Source organism: Nyctereutes procyonoides, unplaced genomic scaffold, assembly GCF_905146905.1.
Source record: "Nyctereutes procyonoides isolate TBG_1078 unplaced genomic scaffold, NYPRO_anot_genome, whole genome shotgun sequence".
Classification (NCBI taxonomy): domain Eukaryota; kingdom Metazoa; phylum Chordata; class Mammalia; order Carnivora; family Canidae; genus Nyctereutes; species Nyctereutes procyonoides.
This window is the reverse complement of record NW_026575146.1, coordinates 77382188-77408326: the sequence shown is the minus strand read 5'-3', so window position 1 is coordinate 77408326 and position 26139 is coordinate 77382188. Positions and strand designations below refer to the sequence as shown.

At 35.7% G+C, this 26139-nt stretch overlaps 1 protein-coding gene across 2 annotated transcripts; it reads right to left on the bottom strand.

The window, feature by feature from the left end:
* Window positions 1-564: 564 nt before the first annotated feature.
* Window positions 565-24509, bottom strand: ZNF404 (zinc finger protein 404). Of its 2 annotated transcripts, XM_055311412.1 has the most exons (4): window positions 23976-24509; window positions 13855-13930; window positions 10909-11035; window positions 565-4087 (listed from the first exon to the last, which is right to left on the bottom strand). In XM_055311412.1, the coding sequence occupies exons 2-4, from the start codon at window positions 13861-13863 to the stop codon at window positions 2565-2567; spliced, it is 1659 nt and encodes a 552-aa protein (XP_055167387.1). In that variant the 5' UTR covers window positions 13864-13930; window positions 23976-24509; the 3' UTR covers window positions 565-2564. The 2 variants fall into 2 exon arrangements, with proteins under 2 accessions (XP_055167387.1, XP_055167389.1); XM_055311414.1 differs by lacking the exon at window positions 23976-24509 and having other exon boundaries at window positions 13855-15072.
* Between the last annotated feature and the right edge of the window lie 1630 nt (window positions 24510-26139).

The window sequence follows — 26139 nt, the reverse complement described above, 5'->3', positions numbered from 1 at the left end:
CCTGTGGGATAATATCAAAAGATTTAACATGAGTACTTGGAATCCCAGAAGAAGCAAGGGCAGAGAATAAATCTGGATGTAGACAAAAGTTTCTGAAATTTGGGGAAAAGCATGTGTGTACATATTTCAGAGACTCAGAGAACTCCAAAAAGAGTAACATAAACCATCCTTAGACCAGCATACTCAAATAGATGAAAATCAAAGATAATGAAAAATCTTGAAAGCATGCAGAGAGAAATGATACATACAGGGGAAAAATAAGTCAAATGACTTCTCATCACAACCTACAAAGGACAGAAGTCAGTGATACAATATCTTTTTTAAAAAAACTACACAACAAACTCCATAATTCTATAGCAAGAAAGACAATCCTTCAAGAACAAAATAATTCAGTAAAGGTAACTGAAAATTCACTACTAGTAGATATGCACTCCAAGAAATGCTAAATTAAGTTCTTCAAGCTGAAGGAAGATGATATCAGATGGAAATTTAGACCATTGGGAATTGGAAGTGGGAAATCATGAAGAGCATGGGAAAGGGTAAATATAAAATGAGAGTTTGGCAGGTTTTTAAAAAATTTCTTTAAAATAATAGCCTGTTTAAATTTCTCAGTTGGAGTGCCAATGTGACTTTACAGGAATTACTAATTGCAAAGAAAAAATGTACCAATACAATGGAGAGAACTTGTGGTCAATATATGAGTGAAGAGATCAAACAATGTTTCACTTGTATCACTTGTATTTGATATTTTATATCAAATACACTTATCTATGAAGCAGTCTTGTAAAAAATGTTTAATCTGAAACCTAATCAAACCTCTAGACATAAGCTTCAGTTCACAATAAATACAAGGGATAGAGGAACAAGTTAAGCCCACTTTGAGAAAAAGCAGGACAAATATGGAATTATATAGGTTACTTCTTTTGAGTCTTCAAAAAATGTAAGGAGGTGGAGAGTAAATTCTTGATCAATTCTTACTGGACCCAATAAGCCATAGTCATATAAAATATATGGGCTTGGTTTGGTTTTTGGCGTTTTAAAAAGTCAGCACTTCTAGAATACATTGTTTAACCAATCAGAGAAATTTGTAAATGGGCTGAATATTATAGAACAATATAAGGTTATTATTAGTGCTTTTTAGGTAACAATGGTTTAATCATCTAGAATATTATCCTTAATTTTTATTTTTTTTATCCTTAATTTTTAAAGAGGATTTTATTTATTTATTCATGAGAGACACAGAGAGAAAGGCAGAGATATAGGCAGGGGGAGAAGCAGGCTCCCTGCAGGGAGCCTGTTGCAGGACCTGATCCCAGGACCCTGGGGTCACAACCTGACCCAAAGGCAGATGCTCAACCACTGAGCCACCCAGGTGCCCTATCCTTAATTCTAAGAGTTGTATGTTGACTTTTTAGAGGTGAAGTGATATCTAAAACGTTCACTGAAAAAACACAGCAAAATGATATATGTAAATATACTCAATATGTAATAAGAAGGGACACCTGGGTGGCTCAACGGTTGGGGTGCCTGCCTTCAGTTCAGGTCATGATCCCGGGATCCAGGATTGAGTCCCGCATTAGACTCCCTGCAAGGTGTCTGGTTCTCCCTCTGCCTGTATCTCTGTCTCTCTGTGTGTGTCATGAATAAATAAATGAATCTTTGAAAAAAAAAACAATATGTACTGAGAATTATATATGGTATATGTGCATCTGTATATATACATGTTCATATTTATGCGAGAGATATACATTGAATTTAGGTGGAGGCAAACAAATTTCACTGTGACACTATTGTACCTTTTACATAAATTTGAAAACTTTCAAAAACTTGAAGAAAAACTTTTCCAAGTCAACCTAGGTCTTTGGCTGCCAAATTGTTCTTTTTTAATTTCTTTCCATTGTAGGGCATGTGGATTATGTGTTATCTGTATTGTAGAACTTATTGTAAGAAAGTTTCTTCAAACTACTCTCCAATTTTTCAACAGCTGAACTCTCAATATTCAATAAAGGCACAGGGTTTCTTATTATTAGTCTTCAGGATGTTGAGCTTTGAATAAAAAAAGTCTTAATATATTCTATGGAATTTTGTCCAGAATGAATTATCTGAAGGAAATATGGATGAACCTTGATACATTTTTAAAAAAATGCTTATAGTGTCTTCTTTCCACATGAATTTATGTATAGTATTAATAGTGATTATCAGGGATCCCTGGGTGGCTCAGCAGTTTAGTGCCTGCCTTCGGCCCAGGGCGTGATCCTGGAGACCCGGGATCGAGTCCCGCGTCGGGCTTCCTGCATGGAGCCTGCTTCTCCCTCTGCCTGTGTCTCTGCCTCTCTCTGTGTGTGTCTCTCATGAATAAATAAATAAATAAATAAATAAAATATTTTAAAAAATAGTGATTATCATTAAAAACCACAATACTTACTAAGCAAATATTATGTGCAAAATGCCCCTCTAAGCATTTAAATTTTATCTTAAATAATTTTATCTTTACCATAACATCATTAGGTGGTAGAACAGTGATAATGGTAAAAGATGTGCCAAAGCTAAGTGCTTTTTTATTATTAAATCAAGAGTTTCTCACTATTATGAAATCTTTGATGTTGAGTAAGTTGATAGCAACGAGTAAAGGCCTTTCCACATTCCTTACATTTGTGTGGTTTCACACCAGTATGAATTCTCTGATGTTGAGTAAGTCGATCACTACGATTAAAGGCTTTGCCACATTCTTTACATTCATAGGGTTTTTCACCAGTATGAATTCTCTTATGTTGAGAAAGACCTGAGATAGAACGAAAGGCCTTCTTACATTCTTTACATATATATGGTTTTAAACCTGTATGAATTGTCTGATGATAAACCAGTTGAGAATTAAGTCTAAAGGTTTTCCCACATTCCTTACATTCAAAGGGTTTGTCCCCTGCATGAATTGACTGATGTGTTTTAAGGTCTCCAACACGACTGAAGGCTTTCCCACATTGGTTACATTCATATGGTTTCAAATCAGTATGAATTATCTGATGTTGAATAAGGTATGAATGAAGCTTAAATGTCTTCCCACATTCTTTGCATTTATGTGGCTTCTCACCAGTATGAATTCTTTGATGTTGTGTAAGTTGAGAGCCTCTGCAGAAGGCCTTCCCACATTCCTTACAATCATAGAGTTTCTCACTACTATGAATTCTCTTATGTTTAAGGAGGCTTGAGCCCCTACTAAAGGCCTTTCCACATTCCTTACATTCATGAGGTTTCTCGCCAGTATGACTTCTCTGATGTTCAATAAGTAGATAGCTGCGAACGAAGGCCTTTCCACATTGTTTACATCTATATGGTTTCTCACCAGAATGAATTTTCTTATGTTGATAAAGACTTGAACGATGACCAAAGGCCTTCCCACATTCCTTGCATATATAGGGTTTCACACCATGATGAATTTTCTGATGTAGGCACATATGTCGATACAATCTAAAAGTTTCCCCACATTCCTTACATTTATAGGGTTTCAAACCAATATGAATTTTCTGATGTTCAGTAAGGTGAGAATAACGTCTAAAAGACTTCCCACATTGCCTACATTCATAGGGTTTTACACCAGTATGAATGATCTGATGTTGAATAAGCTGTGAATAAAACCTAAAGGCCTTCTCACATCCATTACATTCATAGGGTTTCAAATCAGTGTGAATTTTTTTATGTCTAATAAAATGCTGGAGAACTATAAAATCCTTTCCACATTCCTTACATTCATAGGGTCTCACACCATTATGGTCTCTCAAATGTTCAGTAAGGCATGAATATTTTCTAAAGCCCTTCCTACATTCCTTACATTCATAGGATTTCTCACTAGTGTGAATTCTCTGACGTAGAGGAAGAGATATATGTTTTGTAAGTGTCATTTGACTATAACATCCTATGTTAGGCCCCTGTTCTCTCCCAAATTCAATTCTGCATTGTGGGTCATTTCTGAAAATAAACCTCATGAGGTTGAAGGTTTTACTCCTTTTCATTGTCTCCCGATGGTATGAATTTACTTCATAACTGCTTTCTCCTGAAGATAACTTGTTGGTTTCAGTTGTAAAATCAATGTCTGAAAGAAAACAAGAAAATAAACAAATGCTATTTTCCTGTACAGGGGATGAGTAGGGGGCCTTCTAGAGTAAAAATAGTGATAAATTGAGAAGTATGTGCACAACAAGTAAAAAGGTCATAAAATCCTGAAAAGCTGTCATGAAAATTTAAAAGGCAAGAAGGCCTCAGAAAATTATGAAAGTTCATATTGAGAACTATAAAGTGTGAGTAGGCAAAGAGAAAAAGTCAGTAGTTCTCACATTAGTTGGATCAAAATTATAGAGGGAGCTTCTTATATACACTACCTTTTAGATATCCACTTGAGACTGGGTGAATCAGAATTTAGAAGAGTAGGTTCTAGTCATCTACATTTCTAACATTATCAGATGGCTCTATGTAATTTTTTCAATGTTTTTTTAAATCTTAGAATAAAACCCTAAGTACATAACCATGAATAAAAAGGATCTATGTTATTTACACAAATTTATCTCAAGCCCTTGGCATCTTTTGTTCACTATATATTATCCCAGTGCATTTCTTCAGCTACTAAAACATGCCATAACCTTTCCCATTTCCTGGGGATTCATACAGGTGCTCCACCTTTCAGAAATCCTCTTATCTAGATCCTTTAAATTACTATCTTCAGGTGCTGTAGATTAGAAATCACTTATTCAGAAAGGCTGCCTCTGCTAACTCTAAGTATATTCATATCCTTTATTCTGTGTTCCAACACCTAATTTTTGCCTTCAAAATACTTTTCTCTATTACATATTTATTTTCTCATTTGTTTTACCACTTACTTTCTTATTCTAAAACTCAAAACTTCTTCCAACTTCTACTACAAAACAAGTTCTTACCACAAAGTAAATACTAATTGTAGGATAAAATACTGAATTTTAAAAATTAATTTGGATGAAAGTAAAGGTAAATAAGAATGAAAAGTTTAAATCCTTAAGCTGAGTAAAATATCCATTTAGTTTCTGAAACTTATGCAACAGTTATCAACCATGTCTCCCTGACTAATCTTTCATACCTTATTACAGTAAAATATGCTTTCCTCTATCATTTACCTTACAGGTGAGAAATATGCTCACCCAAATTAGCTCAGTCAAAAATATAAATGGGAACATTTGATATGTGATCATTCTCCAATTGCTTATCATCTTAAATTGATAACACATCTTTATCACTATTTTTCCATATTTCCTGTGCCTAGTCATGATTGGTTTTCTGCTTTATCTCAAGATAATCAGATGGTGTATTACCTTCATTAGTATAATTTCAATATTATTCATTCATCCTACGGATGCCTACTGTTTTGTTTCTCTAATGACTTTCCCAAATTCTCCCTTCCATTTCTTTATAGCCAAAGCCAATCCCTCTTGAATTTTACAGAAATGTATTTCAGGAGGGAGAGAGAACATGAGAGACTCCTAACTCTGGGAAATGAATAAGGGGTGGTGGAAAGGGAGGTGGGCAGGGGATGAGGGTGACGGGCACTGAGGGGGGGCACTTGATGGGATGAGCACTGGGTGTTATGCTATATGTTGGCAAATCGAACTCCAATAAAAAATAACTAACTAAATAACTAAATAAATAAAAGAAATGTATTTCAGGGATTGCAATAGTTAATATTATTTTAAAAGGCTTATGAAAGTCTAAGAAATTAAACTTGAGGATGTTGAGTAAAAATAACTATATGCAACGGGAGTAGACTTTGGGAAACCAAATGCCTGGGACTCTGCAGCAAAGGTTATGTTGAATGTTGGCTAAAAATTGGCCTGTAGAGCAGCCTGAAGAACTCTATAATGTGCTAAGTGGGTCAAGGATGAGTTGAAGGCAAGTGGGATTCTTCTATGAAGTACAATATGTTCAAAAATTTGAAGTAAAGCAATATCCTCTGAACCAATGAGAAACAAGTAGCAATCTCAAAAAGCCAAAACACTTTCTATTGATAAATAAAAATCAACAACTACTGTTTGAGAATGATAAATACAAACTGAAGCCACAGTACTTCTTGAAAACAATAATAAAATTATGATAGATCAGAATCTATGGCCTTTAACTGTAGTGCTACAAACTCATAGACTAAAAAAGGCTTACATCTAATGAAAAATTAAAGAATTAAAATTAATGAATTAAATATTAAATCCAAATTAAGAAGAGAAAAAAATTAGAAAAAGAATGATAAAGTCTACTGAAAGAAAACAGAAAAGGGAAATCAATATAATAAAAACAAATTTTAAATAAAATTGAACAATTAACACCTAGACTACCTATTCAAGGAACAAAAGATAGGAGGAAAATCTAATGCCAGTAATTATATATAGGAGGAAAATTACAATGCCAGTAAGGAAACAGTCATCAATTAGGAAATAGAGAATGTTTAAGAAACCTGTACAAGGCAACAATGCAAATAAATTTGAGATGTACATGAAATGATTTTTTTGAAAACATAATTTATAAAAACTGACCTCAGTTAAATTTACTGACTAGCTTCTAACAAAATATGAAAAGGAAAAAAATAATAACTTTTCAGTGAAGAAAAGTGACAGAAACCACTTTATACAAGTTTTTAAGGTTAGCACCCCGCTGATAAATCATGTTGATCTCACATGCCCCTAACATATAATGAGAAGGGTACTTCTCTGGTATTCTTCCCCCAAATACATAGTCTCAGTTTAATAATAAGAAAACACCAAACACACCAAAATTTGGAGGCACTCTACTAAATACCTGACCAAACAGTATCTTCAAAAGTATCAAGGTCAAGAAAGAGAAGGAAAAACTGAGAAACTGTCACATTTAGAAGAAAGTGAGGACACAGGATGACTAAAAATAATGTAATATCCTGGATTGGATCCTAAAACAGAAAAAAGACACTAGTGCATAAACTGGTGAAATCTAAATAAAATATTTAAAGTATTGTAAAATGTTACTTTGATAGTTTTCACAAATGTACCATGGTTATGTAAGATGTTATCATTATGGGAATGATACATTGGAACTCTTTGTGCCACATTTGTAACTCTTCTGTGAATCTAAAATTATTTCAAAATAAAAGTAAGACAATCACAGAAACAGATTCCAGAAGAGATGGAAAATCTAAACAAACCAATTTCCACAGAATAATTCAAAAATTGTATATTTATCCCAACAAAGAGATGATTACAATTAGCTTCTCTGTTGTCTAAGTTTCAGTCTCTGTAAACTATTTCCAACTGATGTTAATGAGGGTGCCTAGGAAAAACAGCTAATTCCTAGTCCAGGGCAGGGAAGATACAAAGTGAATCTAAGATTTATTTTACTAAAGTGCAAAGAGGCTTTCAAGGATAGAATTAATAACTTGTGCTTTTAGTTATACATCATTAAAAGGGATCAAATTTGCCCTCCTACCTTAAAAACTAGAAAACCAAACAAAATGTATGAAACAGCATCTTTCAAATATTGGAAAACAGATAGTACAGGGTAGAAATCTCCTGAGAGAAGGGAAGCAAATGAAGTGTGCCCCACAAGTACCATTGCTGACCATCTAAAGAGAATTTCTAGAACAGAGCACAGGGACGGGAAACTAAAATAGTGCAACTGTATCCCTGAGTTGAAAAGACAGAGTAGGGAATTAAGGGAAAGAATGAGATGCAGACTGCTGGGGTTTACCCCAAAGATACAGATTCAATGAAATGCTGGGACACCTGCGCCCAATGTTTATAGCAGCAATGTCCACAATGGCCCAACTGTGGAAGGAGCCTCGATGTCCATTGAAAGATGAATGGATAAAGAAGATGTGGTTTATGTATACAATGGAGTATTACTCAGCTATTAGAAATGACAAATGCCCACCATTTGCTTCAACGTGGATGGAACTGGAGGGTATTATGCTGAATGAAATAAGTCAATCAGAGAAGGACAAACATATGGTCTCATTCATTTGGAGAATATAAAAAATAGTGAAAGGGAATAAAGGGAGAAAAAATGAGTGGGAAATATCAGAAAGGGAGACAGAACATGAAAGACTCCTCTAACTCTGGGAAACGAACTAGGGGTGATGGAAGGGGAGGTGGGCTGGGGGTGGGGGTGACTGGGTGACAGGCACTGAGGTGGGCACTTGACGGGATGAGCACTGGGTGTTATTCTATATGTTGGCAAATTGAACACCAATAAAAAATAAATTTATAAAAAAAAGAATGAGATGCAGAATTTGCAAAGTAGGGTACTAGAGGGGAGGGAGCTGCACAGAGAGATCTCTAGAGAACTGTGGCTGTATGTGAATCTGGACATCTGTGTGAAGAATGAGAACAAAGAATGTGCTACTGGGTATGAGTAGACAAAACAACCCCTGGAAGTCACAAAGGGCAGGGGATAAATTCTTGTTTCCACCAACCAGAGTGGAAAGACTCCATAATACATGAAGCATCAGAGTCCCCAGAAGGATATTGCCTCAGTAGTGTGGCCAGATTAGCCCTAGATTAAAACCTGTTCTGTTCTAACAAAGCTAAGCCAACCATGAAAGGATCAACAGATTTCAAATTATATAACTACATCCCAAAATGAAGCCTCAAAATATGTAAAATAATATTAGAATATTAGAAATCCAGCATCCCAACACAGTAAACTTCACAATGTCTGGCATCCAATAAAAAATTAGCAGGCATGTAAAATAGCAGGAAAATATGACTCTTACAAGGAGAAAATTAATCAAAATAAGCACACCAAGGAATGATACAGATAATATAATTAGTAGATAAGGATACTGAAAGAGCTATTATAAATGTACTTCATATTTTTAAAATGATAGTTACTTTTCTATTCATCTCTTAATTTTCTATATTCTTTGTTAGACTCTATACAAAAAGAGGTCATGGGGAAAATTTTCCCAAATTCTTACATGTTCAAACTGTTGCACATAGTTATACTTTAATTACAAACCATCTGGGCCTGAATCTTCTAGTTTATGGGAAGACACTTAATGATGGATTCAGTTCCTTTAGGGCTTATGAGAATTTTCATGATTTTTTTTTCTTGAGTGGAATTTCTTGTTGATTAAAAATTTCTAATTTATTTCATTTGATTTCTCAACGTTTTTGGCAAAATGTTTTTCAAAATATATTTTCAAGACTTCATGGTTTGTAATGTGATGCCTTTTTTCCTTTCATAGATATTTTTCTTGATTCATGTTGATAGAGGTGCACTATTTTTATTAATTCTTTGAGATAGCCAAGTTTATAGTTGTGACTTACTCTTTTATATATTTGGTTTTTATTTCATTAATTTCTGTTTTTTCCTTTATTATTTCCTTTCTTCTACTTTATTTAAGTCTGCTGTGCTCTTCTTTTCCTGGTATATCAAATGGATGATCAGCTTATTAATTTTCAACACTTCTTCTAGAATCAAGAGACTCATTGGGAGAGGAAGCTTGAAATCAAAACGGGTAAACAACAAGAGCCATGAATTGGCCCTGAGGATCTACCACTTTGCCCCTGCCAGAAGCTTACTGATTCTGAGTACAGCTAGCAGCAAAGGCAAAGTAATTAAAAAAAAAAAAAAGGTAGCCGAGAATTACCAAAACTGAAAACCAGCACTGACCCAGCTCAATCCCTGATTGTATTATAGTGACCAGTCTGCCACCCTATTGATTTATAGAGGAAAATGTAAATACTCTGGTGGAAGTATCATCTGGATACCATTCAGTTCTTTTTTAAAATAGATATTTTATTATTTTATTTATTAGAGAGAGAGAAAGCATGCAAAGGGAGGAACAGGGAGAGATGGACAAGGAGACTTTGTTCCAAGCACAGAGCCCAATGCAGGGCTCCATCCCATAACCCTGAAATTACGACCTGAGCAGAAACCAAGAATCAGATGCCCAACCAACTGGGTGACCCAGGTGCCCCCCATTCAATTCTTTTGTACACGTGTCCAGCATACAATAACAATTAGCCATTATCTTGAATAAAAATTACCATATAATGAATAACAAGAGAGAAGAATACATGCATATGCACAGATGAAAAAACAGTAATGAAAAGAAAGTAAATAATGAATTTCAACAGATTGTTTGATGTTATAGGACAAATTGAATTGCTAGAACTGAAAAAGATAACATATGATATGAAAAACCCATCTTTAAGAGCAGACTTATTGTAGCAAAATACAGGATAAGTGAGCTGAAATACAGATCAACAGAAAGTAATGGAGATAAAAGGAGATATACTGTGAGATACACTCAAAAGATCTAACATTGGTATAACTGGAGTCCCAGAAGAGAGGAAAGAATGGTCAAATATTTTCCAAAAACTGAACAAAGACTTTCATTTCTCAGTAGAATCTATAAAATCACTGCAAGCCAACATTTCCATGCCATAAGTATAAAAATAACACTAAAAGGATAATGTACTTGATTCATTCTACACTGTAAAAATTACCAAGGTTCTTTTGTAGCAAGGAGAAAACCAGAACACTATGTTACCTATTTTCCATGTAGGTGGATCAGCAATTAAAACAGAATATTTGTAGATATTCTGACCATATACGTAATATGAAATTTGTTTTCTTTGCCATTGGTTATGCAGAAAAAGTCCTGGGATTCAAACCTTTATTTATTTAGAAAAAGAAGGAATTGCAGGATGGGACAGAGGGGGAAAGTAAATGAAAGAAAGATTCAGGTGCTGAATAGAAATGCTGTTTCTATCTCACAAAGGTTAAAGTAGACCTTTGAGAATATGGAGATTATGAATATGGAGAAACTTATCTGGTTTCTGGACATAGAGCATAAAATATACAGTGGATAAAGCCTCTATTTCAGATAGCAGATTCTACATCACTTCAGGCAGATGTCCTTACCCAGTGAGATCAAGTTAGTATAATTCTCCAACATCACATCTCTGTACAAATCCCTCTGATCGGAATTTAGGCATTCCCACTCCTCCTGAGAAAAGTCTATGGCAACATCACTGAATGTCAATGGCACCTGAAACAACAAACCCATGTATTATTCATAATAGTAAAGAAAAAAATGTTCAAGATGAAATGATTGAATTGCAGTAAGGGGCCAATATAGAAAAACAAATAGACTGAAGTTACAAGATCATGACATGATTAGACAAGAATAAATACATTAACTTCCGAAGTAGCATGCCAACAGTCTAGAATTATGTTGGAGTGCACACAATTTCTTTAAAAATAAAGGACAACTTAAATACCTAAATGTATGAAAATGAATAAAGTAAACAGACTTTCACAGTTAAATGAAACAGTATATATAAGCACATTACCTACTATGTACCTAAATCACATACTATTAGTAAATGCAAGTTCTTATATCTTTTCTCTTCAAGGAACAGGTAAGAAGAATTGTTCATTTTCCCTCAAAATGAATTATAAAATCTCTTCCAGCTAAGATGAGTAACATGGATTAGACTTACCTTCCCATGTGAAATAACCAAAGACATGAACTAATTGTATTAAACAGTGGTTTTTGAAACAGAAAAATGGGCAGTGATCCCTGAGAGACAAGTAACAAATGAAGTGAGCCTTATGATTGCCATGGCTTACTGCTAGGAGACAGTATTACTACACAATTATGTGTAGTATTACTACACAATTATGTGTAGAATGGCTAAAATTTAATAGACTCACCATTTTAAGTGTTGCTGGAGTTGTGAAAAAAATGGAGCTCACACACTGATGGTGGGAATGTAAAGTGATAAATCACTTTGAAAAATAGTTTTTTGATTTTGTAAAAAGTTAAACATATTCCCCTCCTAGTGTTTACTCAAAAGAAATGAAAGCATATGTCCACACAACGATTTGTGCATGAAGGTCCATAGCAGCTTTACTTGTAATAGCCAAAAAGTGAAAAGAACTCTAATATCCATCAACAGAGGAATGGATAGACAAATTTTTATATATGCTGAGAACAGAATACTAATCAGCAATTAAATAGAATGCACTACTAATAAACGCAACAATATGGATGAATCTTAAAATAAATATGCTTAATGAAATAAGGTTAAAAAGGGCATATGATGTATGATTCTATTTATATAAAATATTAGAATATGTAAACCAACTTATAGTGGCAGAAAGCAGAACAGCAGATGCCTGTGCATGAAGGGCAATGTTGGGGGCAGGTAGGAAGGGGCAATTATAAAGGAGCATGAGAAAAATTTTGGAATGATGGATATGGTCATTATCTTGGCCATAGTAATAGTTTCGCAGGTATATACACAAGTCAAATTTATCAAATTCTATACTTTAAATATGAGTAATTCATTGTCAGTTGTATTTCAATAAACCTGCTTTACAAAGACAAAATATTTAATTTTATGTTAATTACATTTCAAAAAGCTGATAAACTTTCTATCTTAGGAAATAGTTTGTGTAAAATTAAGTAATTTTATCAAGATATATGTCAGATTATGCATCATAAGCATTTCCTTTATTCTCACAAATTAATGTTTTCATTTAGGCCCTAAGACATCAGATTTAATCTATTTTAAAGTACTAAAGTAGTATTAATATTATTAAAGTAATATTAAATTTTAAAGTATACTATTATGATATTTAGGTTGAACACAAATCTTAACCTCTTCCTCACTGTTCAGTATCATCTACCACTTGTAGTTCTAGATGATCTTCCTTTCTACAATCTGTTACTGAACTCCTGTTCCTAGTTAGAATATAGGATATAGGATTATCAGAACAACTGATTTACTCAAGACCAGCAATTTCTCTTTCAATACAAAATAGACCTTACTACATCATTAAATTCTCAGTGATTCCCATAGCCAGGGCTCTGATGTCTGTCTCTCTCAGCATGCACCAATACCATCTCTACCCAAACCTAAAAGCTTTTTAAAGCTGAGATCTCATCTCACACGTAAGCCTGAGACCATAACCCAATTCTCCTTTGTCTTCCTGGAAAACTAAGGAGAAAGTTTTCCCTCTTGTGGCCAAATAGGTCAATTTCCTTTTCTTTCTTTCTTTCTTTCTTTCTTTCTTTCTTTCTTTCTTTCTTTCTTTCTTTCTTTTTTCTTTCTTTCTTTCTTTCTTCTTTCTTTCTTTCTTTCTTTCTTTCTTTCTTTCTTTCTTTCTTTCTTTCTTTCTTTCTTCCTTTTTCTTTTTTTTTTTTGTGGGAGGGAGCAAAGGGAGAGAGAGACTCTTAAGCAGACTCCATGTCCAGCATAGAACCCAACACGGGGCTCAATCTCACAACCCTGAGATCATGACCTAAGCTGAAGTCAAGAATTGGACACAACCAACTGAGCCACCCAGGTGCTCTAGGACCCTTATTTCTATATCATAAACTACAAACCTGACAAAGTTAGCTCAAATATTTCCTTCAAGGTACTTCACTCTTGAACTGCGCCAGCACTGCTTTTTGACAGAAGGCTGAACACATAAAAGATGAATGGATTTTTTTAATGAATAATTTCAAATAATTTAGGGATCCCTGGGTGGTGCAGCGGTTTAGCGCCTGCCTTTGGCTCAGGGCGTGATCCTGGAGACCCGGGATCGAATCCCACGTCGGGCTCCCGGTGCATGGAGCCTGCTTCTCCCTCTGCCTGTATCTCTGCCTCTCTCTCTCTGTGTGACTATCATAAATAAATAAAAAAAATTTCAAATAATTTAGAAAGGGAGCAAATGAGGATGCCATCCTTTTCTGTAAGGGAGAAACCATGAATCAGAGATACAGCTTTCATAGTTAGGAGGCATGGGGATAAAGAATGAAAGTTTACATGACTTAAAAATCATAGTATTTCAGGAGGGAGACACACAACCACTTACCCAGGCCATGGCTTTCAAACTGCTGATCTTCCTCAGGTTCTCTCTATTAGAGAAGCCAATTTCAAAGATGCCAGAGCTGGGAGAGGAAAAAGAGGCCTTGAGGTCTGGTGTATCTCAGAACACCAAAAATTATTTAAGGTAATATAGCTTTTCTTCTTTCTTCTTTATTCCTGCTTCCCACTGTCCTTGCTCACTCTCCACCATCCCAAACACATGAACACGTGTCAGGGGATATAGAAATCCAGATAAACCCAGGCCCTTCCCTGTACCTACAGATATAAGCCACGCAAGAGTGTATAAGAGCACAGGCACTCTTGTACCAAAGCTAGATTCAGACACCCACACTGCCTTAATTCTCACAATTATCAAGCCAACTAAACCCAGCCTAGGTTGTTCGGTAATATTGAATAGATCCTCATCTAGGCCTATCTTTCAGGGTAAAGACCAAGCCATACAACGCAAACTACAACAATCTTCATGTGTCTGGGATGGACCTGGACATGAAATCTTTTGCACAGAAGCAGTAGAAATCAACCTAAAACCTTGACCACTGTATAACTATCTGCCCATGTGAAGCCTTTCCCCTATGCTAGAGCTATGACTTTCAAGATTCTCTGGGCTAACCAACCTGGATTTCCCTATTAGGATCTACTTTGCTGCCATGAGTCTTGCCTGTGGCCCCAGAAACCAACACCCCCAGTACCTACTAGAGAAGAGTGAATTCATGCTTACTGAAGCCATATAGCAATACATAGATTTTGGCAGCCCTCTATGTTTTGATAGTCTATACACATTAACATTTAATTCTGCAGTGCAGTTATTACCTCAGTTCAACAGATGAAAACATAAAAGTTCAAAGAATCTTGAAGACATTTTAAAATAATTTTAAAGACATTTCTCCATATCACAAATAATAAGTAGAAGTGATGTGTTTTGAATCACATTTCTATACTTATAAGGCCAATTATTTTTCCAACTATTGCCTTTGAACCCAGATTTTTTGTTTCCTTATGTGAAACCTAAGAATAGGTAATTAAGACATCACCTATCAAAAGATTTACTAAAGAGATGTTTTCAAGCAATAAGGTACTATCATTTATAGGTATTCCTTTTTCAGACTTTAAGGGTTGATGATGCACCACATATAATATGGTTGAAGGGAAAAGAGCATTGTTATGATGTCCTGTAGACTTGTGAAAACCTAGTGCAGTTGAGACAGAGCAGAATTCTGCATAAGAATTTAACCATGAAAGGTCATTTCTGAGTCTCTCTCCAAAGGAGATAACTGTAAAATGAGCCAGTTAATTTTTTTTTAAACAGGAGAGAAATTTAAAGGTACAAAATCTAAAGGTACATAAATGGGTGGCTAATTAAATAAACTACAGTGCATTCATACAGTGGAAAATGAAGTAGACTTTGAAAATGATTGTGCATTCCATTGGTTCTCAATGGGGAAATGTTCAGCAATGTCTGAAGACATACTTGGTTGTCAAAATGTGGGAAGGGGTACCATTGTTTCTTTTTTTTAAATATTTTATTTATTTATTTGAGAGAGAGAGAAGAGGCAGAGGGAGAGGAGAAGCAGACTCCCTGCTGAGTAAGGAGTCTGATGTAGGGCTCAATTCCAGGACTCCTGAATCATGACCTGAGCTGAAAGCAGATGCTTAATTAACTGAGCCACCCATGTTCCCCCAATGCCATTGTATGTATTAGATAGAGAACCAGGGATCCTGCTAAGCATCCTATAATGCACAGGAAAGCCCCTCACAACCAAGAATTATCTAGCTAAAAATATCAACAGAACTGATGCTGGAAAAGCCTGAAGTAAACTCATTAAAGCAAGACAACATAATTCAGAATCTGTATATTATCCACAGTGCCACCATACAAAACAATTATTAAACATGCAAAGAAACAGGAAAAAGCTTACTAATAATCAAGAGAAAAAATCTCTGTAGAAACAGACCCAGAGATAATCTACATAGTGGAGCTAGTAGACAAGGATTTGAAAACATTATGATTAAGATGCCAACAAAATAGAGGAAAACATGGGTAAAGCTGGATTGGAAATGGGCTCAGTTGGTAAAGTATGCAACTACTGATCTCATAGTTGTGAGTTAGAGCCCCAGGTTGGGTGTAGAGCTTACTTAAAAAGGGACGCAGGACCACCTGGTTGGTTCAGTCAGAATGCAAAAGGAAGTATATCAATAGAGATTTAGAATCCTAAAGATTCACATGAACATTTTATAATTATAAAAACATAGTAGTGAAAATTAAGAATGCATTTGGTAGTCAGTGTAAAGTTGAATTAACAATAATCTTATGCAGAGAGAAAAAAAATAGAACATTAAAGAAATACAGGAAAGTCAAAACATGAAATTGAACACCTAAAAAATAGGACAGAAAATTTATTTGAAGAAATAATGTACAAAAATATCGCAAATCTCCATGAAATGTTTTGATGCATAAATTAAAAAATTCATCAAACCAAACCAGATAAATTAAGGAGTCCATATCTAGGCACAGCATGGTCAAACTGTTGAAAAACAGAGTTTAAAAACATATCTTAATAGCATGTAGTTTTAAAAAAGATAACAGTTAAAAGAAAACAACAATAAGAAAGAGTTCATTTCTCAACAGAAACTATAGTGGCCTGATGAATGGAATTTTATCTTTAAAGTGTTGAAAGAAAAAAATGACAACTGTGAAGTTTATACCCAGAGAAAATATCTTTCAGAAATGAAGGAAAGATCCTTTTCTAACAAAAGCTTAGAGAATTTCTTATTAACAAGAAATACTAAAGGACAACAGTCAGGCTAAAGGCACATAATCCCAGGTGGAAGCATGGATGTGCAAAAAGCTATGGCATATTAAATATATGACTAAGATAACTAAACAGATGGATTGTTTAAAGCAACAAAAATAATATTGCTTGTAGGGTTTGTAATACAGGAAGAAATGACAATACTACCATAAATGGAGTTAGACTATTAAAATGTTTTTATATTATTTGATATGTAGTAAAAGCCCTAATTTAAGGGAGATTGTCTTAAAGATGCATTCTATAATAGCTCAATTAACTATTAAAAGAATTATACAAAGATGTACAATCAGAAAATCCTAATAGAGATAAAATGAAATAATAAAAATACATGATTAATACAAAAGAAGACAGGTAAAGAGGAATAAAGAAATAAAAATGGAATAGGACAAAAAAATATATCGCAAGATGACAGACTTAAGTCAAATTGTATCAGTAATTGTAGTAAAATGTAAATGTACCAAATATCGCAATTAAAATATAAGATCTTCAGATTAGATTAAAGAGAAAAACAGGATCAATTATGCTGCCTATAAGAAATACTTTAAATGTAAAGACACAAATATATTAGACAATAATTAGAAAAACACTAGTATTGGTATATTAATAACAGATACAATAAATATATGTCATACAATTTAAGAAGAATCTGGTAGTCCTACATTTCTTATAACATAGCTTTAAAATATAGAAAGCAAAGGTCAACAGAATTAAAGGATAGACAAAGTTATAATTGAAGTTTGAGAGTTTAATATTCTCTATTGGTAACCAATAACAGGAAGAGAAAAAAAATCCAGAGGGCCATAGAAGTTTGAACAGAATTAATCAAATTGACCTAATTGAACATGCTTCTAAATTAAAGACTACACATTCTTTTCAAATGCTCAGAATATATTTATCAGAATGTTCTGAGCGATAAAACAAGCATCTATAAATTTCAAATGATTAATATCAAAAAAGAATGTATATATTTTTAAGCCTTTGGAATTAGAACTTAAAAACAGGTATTTCTCAGATGTTTCCAAATATAAAAAGTTCATCTTTAAATACGTATAGGTCAAAAACAAAATCATAAACAGGAAACCAGAAAATATTTTGAGCTGAATGTCATGAAAGTATAACATAAAAAAACTTGTGAGATGTGCTCCAACCAATGCTTACAAAGACATTTTTTAGCTTTAAATATGTTGTTTTGTTTTTTATAAATGCCACTCATTGTTTAATCTCCATCATAGTTGTTAGGTGTACTACAGATATATTGGCACAGCAAGTATATTAGTAGTGAAATGATGGAAATCCTTTGTCAAATTACGTCAATGCTAAAAAAAATCTGGAATTTATTTTCTCCCAGTGGAGAGCATGAGCATTTGTAATAACTGTTCTCTTAGTTTTTTCTTTCTATTCTTTGATCTCCTTCATCCAAACATAAATGTATGTATTATTTAAGTAGAAAGGTTAAAAATCAATGATTTACCTTTGGAAGCTAGAAAGAGAAAAGCAAATTTAGCCTATAGAAAGTAGAGCATACTAAAAGAAACCAGTGACAAAACCTCACATATACAACAAAGAAAAATCAATAAAGCCAAAAACTACCTCACTGGAGAGATAAAGTTGATAAGCCTCTTACAAGTCAAGAAAATAAGTGTCAATATCAGGAATATGGAAGGAGATATCACTACATATATTACAGACATTAAACTGGTAACAGAATTTCATGAACTGAATTGTTGAAAATATATATGAAATTTTAAAATGCTTTGAAAATATAATTTAACTGAACTAATATAAGAAATGAAAAATCTGAATATTGTTATACTTACTAAAGAAATAAAATCTTTACTAAGGACCTTCTCATAAAAATGTCAGCCTGAGAGGCTTCAGTGGCAAATTCTCCCAAACATTTAAGGAATTTAAAATACCAGTCAAACACAGTATCTTCTAGAAAACAGGAAAAAATGGACCATGTCATGAGACAGAACTATGGTATCAAAACCTGACAGGGACATTAATTACAAGAAAGGAAAATTACAGTACATCTCTCATGAACATAGATGTAAGCATATCAAACCAAATATTAGCAAGGATATTAAACCAAATAAGGAATCACAGGGTGGCTCAGTGGTTTAGTGCCTGCCTTTGGCCTAGGGCGTGATCCTGGGGTCCCAGGATCAGATCCCACATCGGGCTCCTTGCATGGAGCCTGCTTCTCTCTCTGTGTGGGTCTCTCATGAATGATTAAATACAATCTGTTAAAAAAAAAAAAACAAATATTACCGGTGATATAGAGGGCAAGAGAGATTTAGTCTAGGAATATAAAAGTAATTTAATTTTCAAAAAAAATCAATCAACATAACCTTCCAACTTTAAATAATAAAGGAGAAAGCCATTTGTACATGTCATTATGTGCAGAAACTTTGATAATATTCAACCACTGTTCATAATAAAAATTCTTAGCAAACTAGGAAAAGAAGGGTACTTCTTTAATTAGATAAAGGGGATCTATAGAATTAAACTACAACTATCATTATATGAGAGGTGGAATATGGATCACTGTCCTGAGTTCAGGAACAAGGCAAACTGGTCCATTATTACTAGTTGTACTAAATTTTGTACTGTAAGACCTATCCAATACCATATGGAGGGGGAAAAGTAAAATGAAAGGTAGGAAGATTGGAAAAAAAGAAGTAAAATCATTTTTATTTGCAGATAATATGATTTTATACATAAAAATTTCAGTTCTACAAACTATTAGATTAAATGAGTTTATTAGCAAGATTGTTGAATAAAAGGCCAAAGTATAAAACAATTAATTGTATTAAAACAGTTATTGGAAAAGTAAAATTTAAAATCCCAACAGTTTATAAAAAACCTATAAAGTACAATACTTTGGAATAAATCTAACAAAAGAAGTAACAAGACTTTTAAACTGAAAACAACAAAGGGACTGAAGAAGAATTAAATAAATGGAAACATAGTCTGTGTTCATGAATTAGAAGACTCAATTTTAAATATCAATTCTAAGTATCTATTGATTTGATGCATCTCCAACAATGTCAGGAGGGTTTTTTTTTGAGAAAATTATGAAATTGTTCTACAATTATGAAAATGCAAAGAACCTAGAACAGTCAGTGCAATTCTGAAGAACAGAGTTGTCAAAATCACATTAGATATCAAGACATGATATAAAGCTACTGTAATTAAAACAGTGATACTGACACAGGATTGAAAAACATACCAATAGAATAGAGAGTGCAGAAAGAGACTTGAACATATACAGTCACACTTTCACAAATAAAGTCTGACTGCAATTTAGAGCAAAAAGGATAGTCTTTTTCAACAAAAGGTGCCTGAGCAATTGGGGGTCTGTGTGCAAAACGTAATTTTGACATTGATCCCACTATATACAGATATAAATCCAAGATGGATCATATGCCTCAATTTGAAAACTGACACAATAAACTTTCTGGAAGAAGAAACTGGGAAACATCATGATCATGGATATGAAAAAATTTCCTTTTTTGGTTTAATTTTTATTTTCACTTATTTTAGACTTAGAGAAAAGTTGCAAGATGAGTACAGAGTTCTTTTTACCCCTCACCCAATGTTAACATCTTACATAGGACAATTATCAAAATCAGGAAATTAACATTAGTACAATACTAAGGATGGCATATCTTTTTTTTTAATGGCATATCTTATTCAAATATCACCAGTTTTTCACACGAATGTCCAGGATCCTATAAATGATCACACATTGCATTTAGCTGTTATTTCTCCTTAGTCTCTTCCAATCTCCATAGTCTTCTTATGGTAAGTAATAGTTTTCAACTGCTGTTATAAAAAACTACCACAAATTTAACTTAAAAACAACACATATTTACCATCTCACAATTTCTTTGAACCCAGAGTCTGCACACAGTTTAGTTGGATGGTCTCCTTAGGCTGAGCTCTCATAAACTGTAAACAAGGTGTTGGCTGGGATGTGTTTTCATTTAGAGGTTCAACTGGGGAAGAATCTACTTCAGAGTTCATTCAGATTGTTGGCAGAATTCATTTCCTTGCAGCTATGGGGCTGAGGGCCCCTTTTGCTGGCTGTCCACTGGTGGACAACCTCAGGTCCTAGAGGCCACCTGCAGTTTCTGGCAACATGGGCTTCTCCAGCATTGCCACTTACTTCATCGAGCCCACGAAGAGAGTCTCTAGCTCTAGTCCACTATAATGGAGTCTTACATGACATAATATAACCACAACAGTGACTTGCCATTTCTTTTCTTTTCTCTTACCATAAAAGCTAACCTTATCACAGGAGTGACATCCCCCTTACCTTTGCTATTTTCTATTGGTTAGAGCAAGTAACAGGTTCTGCTTGTACTCCAGGCATGAGGATTATGCAATGGCACAGACACGGAGCGGGCAGCAATCAGGTGGTCACTCTAAAGTCTGTCCACCACACCTAATCTTCATGACCTTTTAATTTTGGAGGAGTACCAATCATTTTTTTTTTGTCAAATATCCTCCCACTTGGTTTTTCTAATATTTTGTAATTGGAATGAGTTTGTGCATTTTTGGCAGTATCACAGCGGTCTCGTGTCCTCTTCACATAAGAAAGGGTTCATGACACTAATGCCTTATTACTGGTGATGTTAACCTTGATGGCTTTATTCAACTGCTTCTGCTGGGTTTCTCTACTGTAAAGTTATGACCTTTCCCTTTGTTGTTAAAAAGCATCTTGGGTAGTGGGAAATATTTTTGACCCTCTGCAAATCCTTTTTCTCCTCAAATTTTCACCCACTAATTTTAGCATCTATCAATTGATTGCGTCTGAAACAACTATTACCGTGGTGTTTGCCTAAATGGTCATTTCCTATGTTCCTCTTTCCTTCTACACTTAACCAGAATTCTATCATAAAGAAGAGCTGTCCCTTGTTCCCCAGGAAAAGATGTTTTAAACAGAACAAATATGCAATAACCATACAAGAAAAATATTGGTAAATAGCTCTGTTAAAATCAGGGACTTCTGTTCATTTTATCATTAAGAAAGTAAGAAAGCTAATGAAATATTTTTTTCTTTCTCTCTCTCTTTCCATACACACACACACGTACACACACACAGAGGCATATGTATATGTTTATATATACTCGCAAAGGACTTGTATTCAAAACATACACAAAATTCCTACAAATCAATAGGAAAATGACTAAGAAAGACTAAAAATGGACAAAAGACTTGAAGAGACACTTCATAAGAGTATATCAAAATGGGCAGTATCATACAAAAAGATGCTTATATCATTACTTATCAGACAAATGCAAATTAAAATCACAATGAGATACTACTACACACACATCAGAATGACTAAAATTAAAATTATTAACAATAGCAAGTGGTGGCCAGCTTGAGAAGTAACTGTATCCTGTAGTGGAGTGCAAATTAAGTCAACCACTTCCACCCCTAAGTAGATATCCAGGAAAAACAAAAACATATGCCCACAAGATAACTTGTACAAGAGTGTTCATAGATGGTTTATTCATAATGGTCAAATATGAGAAACAACCCATTATCATGAGAATGAATAAAGCGTGGTGTGGTCACACAAGGGAGTTCTCATAATGTGATCATATTCTGGCCGGGCTGCTAGAGACAGAATGATGTCTCCTCCTATGAACTCCCAAAGCAGGTCACCTGGATTTCTCTAGTGGCATCTCACATATTCTTTTTTTATTTTTTTAAAGAATTTATTTATTTATTTATGAAAGACACACAGAGAGAGAGGCAGAGGAAGAAGCAGGCCCCCTGTGGGGAGCCTGATGCAGGACTCAATCTAGGACCCCAGAATCACCACCTGAGCCAAAGGCAGACCCTCAAGCTGAGCCACCCAGGTTCCCCTTACATCTTCTATCTTACTTATTACTATTCTGGTTTCATTTCCTTACTGGATAACAAGTCATTTGAGGAGAGCAACTATATCTTTCTGTCATTGTATTAGACTGAGTACAAGTATATTGACATATTGTAAATGTCTGGTATTTTACTTGAATTTCAAAACTAGAAATTTATCCTTAGGGACTGATTGTAAAAGGACATAAATATCCATGCATAATGATGTTCATTATAGACTAATTCTAGTTGGTAGTGAAAAATTAGAAACATAATAGCTAACAGACAACAGGTTAAATGAATTATAGAGAGAAGGACTTGGGAGGCCCTGAGAAGGGTGATCCATCTGCATGGCCTCACACACAATTCACGGATTTGCCACTATTAGGCAGGACATTAAAGCAGAAGGAAAAGAAAGGGGATCATATCTTTAAAATTCAAGTGTATTTAATAAATAATGAGGAAACACAAACTCACATGAACTTTAATTTTTAGATGTCTAACAAAAAAAAATCTTTCAGTATCCCCCTCCCCCCTATTTTTAGAGACAGGTAGCACTGGGAAAAGACAAGGAAATTATGAAACATCAGGGTTTTCTTGGATAGCACAGCAACTTGGAAAACACCCTGCATGACTACACACTCTCACCTAGTCCCAAACACACACAGCCAGAATAGTAGAAACGATACTGGAATAGTGTTGACCTTGCAGTATAAGAGAGGCCAGGATCACTGACGTCTAGGGAGAAATCGGTCTCTAATTCACAGCAGGTTGCTGGGGCCAGAGTTCTGGAAATGCTGTGGTTATGAAACATGCAGCTGACGTTTAGCAGTTTCCAAGGGGGAACCTTCCAGGAGGGGCTCCTACTCTTGGGACCTCACCAGGTCTTCCCGGAAGCCTGCCGTGGGGCCAATTCCAGCTTCAAAATATCTCATCTCAAGATCAAGTCTGTGTCATCTTGCTGTGATTCTCCATTCTTCCATTCTAAGGCTCAGAATCTGGCTTCCCTCTTTTATCTGCGGCCGGCCCCAAGTGGCTGTGCGGAGACAGGGCAGAGGATCCGCGGAGCCTGGAGCCACGAGTTCCAGTGACAACCCACACGGCCACGACCGTCGGTCACCCATCAGCCACGAAGTTAAATAAACACAATCAAGTATCTGTCACTGACACACAAGCGCGGACGCCGTCACGGAGACACTGTCACAGTGTCACACACACATAAACACACACACACACGCGCAGGCACACACGTCTCTTGTAAGCACACAAATCCCTGCTGCTCACGCAGACACAGGCCTGAGACTCCGGGGCTCCACACGCCCTGTCAGTTCCGACTGTCCTCGCCTGGAGAGCCTCTCACCCCCTCCAAGGGTTCCCATCCGGCTCTGGTCAGAAACTGTGGCTGCCTCCGCTGAATCTTACCTTTGGATAGGTCCTACTCACCACGTAGGGACCACAGCTGCTCCGACACCGGAAGAGGAGCCAAGGGTCGAGGGGGATGCGAGCCCGGTGGCTTCTGGGAAATGCAGTCCCGCCGGCCGGGAGCGGGAGGTGCAGGCGCCTGTGCTCGAAGTGCGCAGGCGCAGGCGTTTGCCGGCTGCTGGCGGGTAGGCTGAGCCGACCTGCGGAGGATCGGTCTTGATCTCCAGTGGTCCTGCGTGGGTGGAGGAGACGAGTGGAACTTGAGTCCAGGCTGTAGAAAACCGAGCAGGGGCAGCGGACTCCAGAAGCCTCGACCCTGCTTGCGGGGAAGTGGAGGTAGCGGGCTACTGGGGAGGGTGGTACGGTAGGTGCGAGCTCTGCGAAGAGACCGGGAGTAGGACCTATCCAAAGGTAAAATTCAGCGGAGGCAGCTGTCGTGATCCCAGGGTCCTCGGATGAAACCAACCATCCCACCCCCTGTTCAGCGAGGAGACCATGTCTCCTTCTCCCTCGGCCCCTCCTCTCGCTTATACTCGCTCTCTTCCCTCCCTCTCAAATAAATAAATAAAACCTTAAAATAATAATAATGAAACAAATGCATACTTAACCTTGCTGTGCTCCCGGCTCTACTCCGGGCGCTGCTGCTACCCTGGGGTCCTACCTGAGCCGAAGGCAGTTGCTTCACCAAACGAGCCACGCCGTTGCCCCTATACGTTTGTTTGTTTGTTTGTATTTATTTATTTATTTATTTATTTATTTATTTATTTATTTATTTATTATTTATTGAAGTTCAATTTGCCAACATATAGCATAACATCCACAATGATTTGGCAGGTGTAGATGTGTTTGGGTTTTCATTCTCTGTGACACTGTAGAACCCGTTGTGTGTGTGTGTGTGTGTGTGTGTGTGTGCGTGGTTGTGTTTCTGGTTGTGGTTTGTTTCAGAATTTGTTCTTTGAATGTGAAAGTGGCTTGTATTTCAGATTTTGAGATTATATAAAATCTATTAAGCCCTCTTCCTCCTCACACCTACATCGCCATCACTCCTCATGCCCAGTTAAAGTGACTTTTATCCAAGATACATCCTAGCAGGGCTGACTCATTCATGAGTCACAGTGGCAAAATGCTTCGGGCCCACAATACTTTTGGAGGCACACAAAAAGTCATGTATGTATGTTTATATGTATTTATTGTTATTTTTTATTTTATTTTTTAAGTCTTTTCAAAGTCAGACTTAAAAACGAACTTTCAGGTCGAAGCAAATGTTTGTTAAAGAAACAATATATTAATTTATTAGTAGTAGTATACCTGAACAGTCATAAAATATATTGTTTTCTCTTTTTTTATGGAGGAAGGACCCATGAAAATCATAATGCAGGTCAACATCTTAGCCAAATCAAATCAGATTTCTATCCATCCTAATACCTCTTCCAACTCCACACTGGGACTTGGGAATACAGCACCGTACCCTCCAACTTTAGGTGCAACTGCCTGTGAACTCTGAGCTCTCATGAGAGCCCCTCCATGGGCCCAGTATGGAGTGCAGCATTTCCTTCCCCAGCTGTGAGCACCTTGAAAATGAATTTTTTTAAATTTCATTTTTATCTATTCATAGACACAGAGAGAGGCAGAGACACAGGCAGAGGAAGAAGCAGGCTCCATGCAGGGAGCCCGATGTGGGGACTCGATCCCGGGTCTCCAGGATCATACACCAAGCTGCAGGCACTGCCCTGAAGATGAAATGTGAATGTGTGTTTCAGGCTCCTAAGAAAATTTTCTTTCCCAGACTTTTGGAATAAGCAGCAAGTGTGAGTACCATGATGTGATAAATATGAGGGGTTATATACAACTGATAAATTATTGAACACTACATCTGAAACTAACAATGTAATATATGTTGGCTAACAGAATTTAAATTTAAAAAGTTTTACTGAGGGGGGCACTTGACAGGATGAGCACTGGGTGTTATGCTATATGTTGGCAAATTGAACTCCAATAAAAAAATATACTAAATAAATAAATAAATAAATAAAGTAAAAAACTTGAGTGCCCTTGTGACTATACATGGAATTATATAATATGCATTTTTGGAGGTCTTTGTGACTTTAGTTATGAGACTGTGTCTATCTGTAAGACTTAAAATTTATGTGGTATTTTGAAAGAT

What these genes read in the sequence shown, in the direction of transcription:
- ZNF404 (XM_055311412.1), bottom strand. An exon ending in TACTAACTTGATCTCACTGG is followed by an intron (nt 4,088 to 10,908) that starts GTAAGGACATCT and finishes GTTTTCTTTCAG; the next exon opens with ACATTGATTTTACAACTGAA.